This window comes from Poecilia reticulata, unplaced genomic scaffold (genome assembly GCF_000633615.1).
Source record: "Poecilia reticulata strain Guanapo unplaced genomic scaffold, Guppy_female_1.0+MT scaffold_240, whole genome shotgun sequence".
NCBI classification, from domain to species: domain Eukaryota; kingdom Metazoa; phylum Chordata; class Actinopteri; order Cyprinodontiformes; family Poeciliidae; genus Poecilia; species Poecilia reticulata.
Window position 1 is genome coordinate 98,843 of NW_007615030.1, and position 8,445 is coordinate 107,287.

The 8,445-nt window shown below is 40.4% G+C and overlaps 1 protein-coding gene across 1 annotated transcript in view; it reads left to right on the forward strand.

The window, feature by feature from the left end:
- The window catches only part of pot1 (protection of telomeres 1 homolog), a 58,007-nt gene that overhangs the window by 11,328 nt on the left and 38,234 nt on the right, over positions 1 to 8,445 (forward strand). Inside the window, exons 5-8 of the mRNA XM_008402580.2 lie at positions 5,073 to 5,180; positions 5,309 to 5,386; positions 5,822 to 5,948; positions 7,531 to 7,661. Of these exons, the coding sequence (XP_008400802.1) occupies positions 5,073 to 5,180; positions 5,309 to 5,386; positions 5,822 to 5,948; positions 7,531 to 7,661 (444 nt within the window). The remainder of the gene's footprint in view (positions 1 to 5,072; positions 5,181 to 5,308; positions 5,387 to 5,821; positions 5,949 to 7,530; positions 7,662 to 8,445) is intronic.

An 8,445-nucleotide genomic window follows, 5' to 3' on the forward strand; every position in this document is an offset into this window, starting at 1 on the left:
CTATATCAAAAAATACTATAATAATTACCTCCTTCATTTTTAAAGCTTTCTCTATATCATCACATCTGGTTAGAGCATCCATTGTTGATCTCCCTGTTCTAAAGCAGCTCTGGGATCCATTCATTAGTTTCTTATGCTCAAGAACGTATCCTAATCTACTGACTATTATTTTCTCCATCCATTTACTTAAATGAGAAGTTAAAGTTATTGGTCTAGTTATTTGGACAAGTAGGATCTTTCCCTGGTTTATTAAATGATGGAAGTATTATTGCCCTTTTCCAGCTATTTGGTATTAAACCTTCATTCCATATTTTATGAAATAATCATAATATTAATTTCAATGTTACTTCTGTAGTCTGTCGAAACATAGCATAACATAGTTGACCCTCTCCTGGAGCTGAGTATCCTGTCCCTTTCAGTACCGTTTTCATTTCTTTCATGGTTATATTCATGTCTGATGTTGACATGCATTTCTGACATTTGTCCAAAATGTTTTTATAACTTAAAAGTTTTTGTATTTTCTGCTGTCTATGAATGTCTGTAAGATGTTCACCACTGTGAACTGCAGCAAATGTCTCCCCTAATAAATCTGCCTTATCTTTGTTTAAAACTAAGATTTCCTGCCCTCTGACTAATGCTGACATTTTAACTTCATTCCTTTTCACCATCATTTTCCTAAACACCCAAACGTTCTGCAACTTTATTTCTGAACCTATTGAGGAACAAAACTCTCTCCATGTTTTCTTTTTAGCTTCTTTAATAATTTTGTGAGTCATTGCTCTTTTCTTTTTATATTCAATGAGGTTTTCGGTTGTTACATTTTTCTGTAATATTTTAAATGCTTCGTTAGGTTCTTTAATTGCTGTACTGCATTCATCATTCCACCAAGGAACTACTTTCTTCTTACCTTTTACTTTGATTTCTGGGATGCTAGAACTTGCAGCATTTAAAATGTGTTCTGTTATCTGTTTTGAACATTCTTCAATGTTACCTTTTAATGTAACCATATGGCTGGTTTTTTCACAAAATCTTGCTGCCTATTTATACTGTCATTAATTATTGTACTCCCTGGAAAATGATCACTCCCTGATGTAGTCTCCCTGTTAATATCCATTCACATGAACTAACAAGACAGTCAGTTATTAATGTAACATCTAGACATGAAACTGTATTTTTATGTATATTTACTCTTGTACCGTTTCCATTATTAAGACAAACTAATGATCTTTCATCCATCATTTCTTCAACTATGATACATTATGATCCGTCTTCTTGCTACCACAGACTATTGNGCCTATTAGTCACTATGTGATTCATTGAGTTATGTCCAGAAAACTATTTTATCACAATGCAGGACGAGCAGAAATCTGTCACAAAAATATTTGTAGCGCCTTCATTTATCAGATATATCTATTAAATACGACTTAAAATAAAGAGGAGAAAACTGATGTTTGATAAATTCGGTAACACTTTATTTGAAGGGGTGTGCATAAGATTGACATGACAGTCATAAACATGACATAACACCTGTCATGAACATGAAGAAGTCTTTGTGAATGTTTATAGCAGTTGTCATGAAGTGTCATTCAGTAAACAATGACACTTTCAATGCAAAGTTGCTCTAAAAGTTGCATTGAAAGTCCATTAAAAATGCCAACTTTGCATTAAATTATCATAATTTACAAAAAAAGCCAGTTAAATGTGACAGGTAGCCAATCAGAAAGTGCGGTGACGTAGCTCACGGTGGGGAATCCTAAACAGCTGACATCACGCAACCGGTGGACATCGGAGATAAGTGGAAACAGCATGAATGTTAATTCAGCATTTTGTACAAAGAATATCCACAGAAATGATGAGGAGCGGAGTTGGAGCAAAATTGCTACCACAGTCGATAAACCCGGTAACTTTTCAGCTATCCATCATTAACGTGACACAAGGCTATTCATTCAGTCAGGGCTTGACGCTTACGCTAGCTGTAGCTAGCGTTGCGGTTTGGGCCGCGTTTCTCGTTTCATTTTTACCCAGAAAACACATTGGCTAAACCGTGAGTCAAACAGTCACTGGGACTGATACATTCCATTGAGGGACAGTAACTTTACATACACCTTTCTGAACAGGTGAGGTGCCCCCCGTATAGCTGGTGTGAACCAGACTTAAGATTCACAAGTTCTACTCTTGTCTCGTCTCGACCTCTGCTCTAATGCGCTGACTCTGGTCACTATGGTAACGTTTACACATCCCTTCAAAATAAGATACAGATACAGATGCGCCACAAAAACGAACATTTCACTTTCATGAAAATTTTAAGTCACAATAACAAATTAATGGGAGCCCTGAGCTTGTTTCTCTGCAACGAGACGGTCCTATAAAGGGTGCTTGGTCTGTAATGGTGAGGCAGTTTGAAGCTTGATTGCCTCATTAGCGAGTCGATGCATATTATGCGGTGCGGACTTGATATGTGAGAGTCGCCTACCGGTTCGGGATAAATCCATTCTCCTGTCTCTGGTCTTTTTCCCCTTTTCCAAAGAAACTTTCCTAAGACATCTATTTCTTACTCATTGTGGGCTCAATGTTGGCGCGCAAGATGTAACCGAGAGAATCCGGTTAAAGGATTTTCAAAATAAAAGATCCTCCAGACTCAGCTAATACGTAAAATGAAAATATTTATTTCTTGTGCGGCCAGTACCAATTGGTCCACGGCCCCGTGGTTGGGGATGACAGTTTAAAGCAATCTGCAGCCAAGTTGTTATAGAGGTTAAACAGAAGTAGTAGGGTTTATTTAGTAAAAAAAAAAAAAGCAGCAAATTTGCTTATTTCATAACTTCATAACCAGAGACCTTCTCTCCTATGGTCTGTTTAACAACTACAGTCTCAGATCAACACAGCCCTCCAGGACTGTTAGCAGCAGAAACGGCAACATTATACCTATCAGGGAAAACATGAACTACATCTGCTTTGCACTGTCCCCGCTTGATGACAGTGATGCAGTATGATCCTATTAAATATTAGATTCTTGATTAATATGGGTTGTTGTTGTACGGTGTTTTAAGATCTTGTTCAATGTGCCCCTTTTTTTTACTTTGAGCCCCTGCCCTTCCAAAGGTCTCTGCTAACCCCAAACCAGCCCAATCTGTCGGTCCGATTGGTACCACAGCTCTCTGGGTTCCAGGGGGCGGGGTGGGTGGGAGCAGGCTGGAAGTGTTGATGCTAAAAACGATCCACCCTGCTGAAGCCAGACCGGCCGGGTCTGGCTGTGTAGTGCAAAAGGGACTTGGGTCTGCTTTAAACAGAACCACCAGGGCGCACCTGAACTTACGGTTGATTTCCATGGTCTCCATGGTGATGCTTGTTCTCTTAAGCCCTCTGAGGGCAGGGCCAAACTTCGGCTCAGTTTTTTTTTTTTTTTTCTTTGCTGCTCTCACGCTTATGTTGCCTAGTAACGCTTATGTTGCCTAGCAACGCTTATGTTGGCGTTGGGGCCCTCAAAAAAACATTTTCAGGGCCCCAAAACCGAAATGTGGTTTTGGGGCCCTCTAGTTCTGCTAACAATGTGGACTGGCAGCAGTCCGATCATTAGCTCATTCACACATTTGCTATAAACCTCATCTCTGGCAGTGCTGTTTACATTATATACATGCATAATATAGGATACATTTATTGGCCAACTGATTTATCGACCAGTTGATTTCTGGGCGTTGATTTCCTTAATTTTGGGGGATCGTGATTGGCCGATACTTGCATGTGAAGCTGATCTTATCCCCTGATCTTATCTTCATCAACAAAGGTTTATAAATCAGCCTCTGTCCTCTTCTGCTCTGCAGTGAGAGGTTTGACTGACAGACCGGCCCRCCAGGTCAGGTCTGCACGTGTTACAGTTAACAATATTCACCCCCATGTTGCAACTCAGTGACCTTCTTGCTATATTTAGCAATATTTCAGACAAAAAAAATTCATATCAGCCAAAATCTAAATTGGCATGTCAGGCTTTTTAAAGATCGGTAATYGGCGATCGGCCAGAAAACTGCAATCAGTGCAGCTGTACACACGTATTCATGATATTCTACGATTAAATAAATTTCTCTTAAGCATTAGTCCARTAGCTAAAAATTTAATTTATGCCAGGTGAGTCTTTCTCCCCTGGAATGTGGACCGGTACCRGTACTGGACTGATTCTGAACCTGCAAATGATTTTAACAGAAGTTTCTCATAACTTAGAAGTTGATGTAAAATAATGTTTGTTTTTGATCACAAAATGATTCTGCTCAGCAGCAAGCAACAAATCCCAACTACAGCATAGAGCAGCTCATCGATGAACATTGATGCCAAACCACTTAGATCTTCCTTTTAAAAAATTGTTGCTCTGTTTTTTTTCTAACCCTTTCACAGTTATGCATTTTGTTATTTTGGTCTGAGACACAAGTAAAATGCATATAAAATATCATTAAAATGCCTGGAGCTTTTGGGTTGTAATGTGACAAAAAACGAAACATATGCTGTATGTTTCAAAATGGATGAGAACCTGCCCCATGCTCCTATGACCCAGTGAGTCTGACCCTATCCTCTCTGCTGCCACCCTGTGGGTCAGGTGAGCCAACACTGCAGCGTTTGCTTCCTCTTCAGCAGTGGAACATGAAGCTGTGTCAGTCTCAGCAAGGGACGTTATTGTCATCCAAGCTGCTGCTGAACCACCAATGTCTCTGATCTTCCAGGTTGAGATTCTCCGTTAAGCTTGAGGTCAATTTACAGGCCGAACATGAGACGACATTCAGTTGTCAAAGCGTCTCATCGTCCATGCCTTCATACGTTCAAGGCTCATAAGTCCAAGGCTTCATTTAAGGCTGGACCAACTGGTGTCTCAGATCAAATGTCTTCCAGGCTGRGTTTCTCTGTTCAGCTTGAGGTCAGCTTACAGGTCAAACATGACAACCTTCAGTAGTTAAAGCGTCAGATCATCTGTGCCTTCGTACCTCCAAGGCTTCATATATACCAGGCTTCACAGATCCACGTCTTGAGTCCGTCCCCTCTGGGAATCTGGTTATAGTCTCCTGTTGTTGTCTTTTGTTCTGTTTCAGGACATACTCTGGGTCTCTGGCTTCACTGTGGGGAAATCTCCAACAGTGAATAAGGACAAGCTCCACCCCTGTAACTTGCTACTGTCAGGAGATGATGCATGCATCTATGTAAGGACGTTGACTATCCTCACCTGTCCAAATGTCCTTCACTCTGGATCTAACACATTCCAGGCTCATGGAGCTCTGGTGTGTGTGTTTGTTCCCAGTTTTATTGGCACAAACTCTTCTGATATTAGCTCCAGGTTTCCAAGCAGAGACCTCCTGAGCCCAGATCCCCGCTGGCCAGCAGGGGGAGCTCCTTGACTCCTGCTGAGGTGAGTCAGGAGGGGCTGTGACAGCTAGACAGTGTCTCTCTGTCTCTGTCTCTCTGTGTATGTGTATTGTCAGTGACATGCGGTTTTTCACTTTGCTGTGGAGCATAGCACAAAATTTATAACTACATTTCCACGTTTTATTGAGTTGACGTAATTGTGCTATGATGGCAGCGTGGCTATGGATGACATGTAAAAGTATAGTCTTTTTGCCCTCCTGCGTTGTGCACATTACGTGTAATTTCCATAAGTAAACGATAACATGCAAGGTATTTATATTTGTGAATTTGATTAAGTCAGTGCCTCACCAGCTATGAACCTCAACGCATATCACTGAAATATGTATACGTGTACATATATGTATATGTCTGTTACTAAGAATGAGCACACACTCCCAGATTATGGACTAGCTGTGTGCTGCTTTGCATTTCCTCTCAGGACCTCAGGACCCCTAGAGCTCCTAGGTATACATACGTGCGGCTGGATGAGCTGAAGAACATGGCGGTGGTGAATGTCTATGGAGTGGTGGTGTTTTTCAAGCAACCGTTTAAGAGCCGTGGTACAGGTCAGTGTCCCAGTGGAGCTCAGAATGACTTCTAGACAGAGTTAACACCTTGGACTAGAAGGTGTTAACTCTTCTAGACCAAGGTCTAGAAGAGACGTGTGACATCAGAAATGAAGAATTACTTCAAAAGAACTAATATAATCATCATTAGGAGAGAAAAGTTTCTATAAGTTTCTGCTGCTACATGTTGATGTGCAAATGATCAGTACATCCTGCTCATTCTCATCATCTTAGTCATGTGTATTTGCTTTTTTCTATGTAATAATCCAGTTTAGAAAACGGGTCTTTTAAAAAAATGGAGGAGCATATTCCAACTTTAGCTGCTGGCTATTCTTTCTGCTGCTCCTGTTAGCATCTTTCCTTGGATAAAAGTTGAGCGGTTCCCCAGACTTGGCAACAAGTTGAATGGTTTGTGATTATATCTTAGCTTTTATTGATATATAAGAACTTTCGCTCTTTGGAGGTTAGATGATGGCATAAGATAGAAACTAAATMAATTTTAAAAACAAGAATTGGGTTCTTGAAATCACTTCATGCAAGGTCAAAATTATACATACAGGGACATCTCAAGAAATTAGGCTGCTATGAAAAAGTTTAATATATTTCTTCTGGTCATCTAAATACATTAACTAACATACATACATACCCACACTCACTCACGTTATAATAATTAAAGAGAATACTTTTTACATCTTGAGTCAGGACCTTGACTAGGCCACATTTTCCTTGGAATCAACCAGAGGTGGAGCTGTGGGTTGCTTTAGCAATGTAGCAAACTGATGTCTGACTTCCACAAGTTATCCAGGTGCTGAAGATCCAAAGCAGCCCAATACCACGATACTACTACCACTGTGTTTTACTGTTTGCTTCCCACTAGGTAAAACATGACACCCACCTTACAAATGTCCACTTTTGTCTTGTTGGTCCACAGAACATTTCCCAAAAGGTTTTTGAGATCACCAAGTTGTTTTATGGTCAGTGTGAGACGGGCTTTTGTGTGTTTTTTTGGATCAGTTCAGGTTCTGTCTCTGGAACTGTCCCCTGGAGGCCATTTTTCCCATCCTGTTGTTGAATCTGACCTTAAGCCTAATCCTGGGCTTTTCTGTTACGTCCTGGATTCATTGACCCTCTCTTCTCTTCCATGTTTGGATCMTGGTTGTTCCTGTGGTCTGTAGACAGTCTGTTGGCTGATGGTGGTCAGTGGCTTTTATTCTCCTCTGCTCTTGAATTTCTTGAGATGGGGGCCTGATGTCAACTGGGCATCTGCCAAGCCTGGCAAAAATCAGGACATTATGTGGCTTGTAAAATAGAAAACAATCTTATTAATCAGTTATTTTATTATTTTTAATGAGTGTTATATTTCTATATAGGGCCAGCTTGGTGTGGAGAGCTTTTTTTCCTTTTATAAAATCATCATTTCAAAGTTATTTCTTCAGGTTGTCGTTGCTCTGTATTGCTGTGTTTGTTGGTGTGAACCATTTCAGTGAGACAGAAACTAACACAACAGCCACCTGCTGATATTGGCTTTTCATAGCAGTGTGACAGAGCTGAACTGCAGCTTATCAGACTTCTGTCTCCACAGATTACTGCTCCAGCCTGAAGATCACCGATCAGTCTGAGCATAAAATCGGCTGCACCATCTTCTGTGAGAAGCTGGAGGACCACCCCAGAATCTTTCAGACTGGAGACATTGTCCGTATGCACAGAGTCAAGGTCTGCACATCACTGCTTTCCATCAAATGAATGCCCACAAACAGTTTCAGGTACATACTGTCTTACTGTGACAGTATACACATGAGACAGACTCTGAGATATGAACTGTAGTGGATACAGAAGGTATCTTCATCCTTCTTTTCATTGCAGGCATTTTCTAAAATCAAATAAGTTTATATTTCTCATGAATGTACAGAAAAAAACTAAAATGTAGAGATTTTCACTATTTAAAAAAGAAAACTGGAAATATCACATGGTTACACTGCATGAAAAGTGGGATTTTTGACCCTGTATTCTGACGTGAACGCACCTCGTGAGCGACAGATACCAACAGCAATCGACAGTCTGCATTTTCAGTGTCTCACGACTCACGGGAGTCGAAATCTGTCGAATCTTGCGGAATCCCAGAAGGGGAGCTGGGAGAGTGGAGGTGCAGGGGAGCGGGCGCCGGGAGGTGTTAGCGACTCTACTTAGCATACGAATAGCCTAGCATATGCAAAGGCGCTTCAGCAGACCCACGTGGATTCTCAGTCATTGGTTGAAAAACAATTATATCACAGTTCATCATYGACATGTGATTGGTTGGTTGATGTGTGCCCATTGGATTGCACTTAAGACTTTTTAAAATAAACCCCGCCCCCATCGTTAATATTTTAATGCTGTACTTTTAAAAAATCTATATAAAAAAATAAATGCTGTATTAAAATATATTCATTTGATATTGTTTATATGCAACATGTTCATATATGAGAAACATAAGAGGCACAGAAGTTTTGTTTTTTGT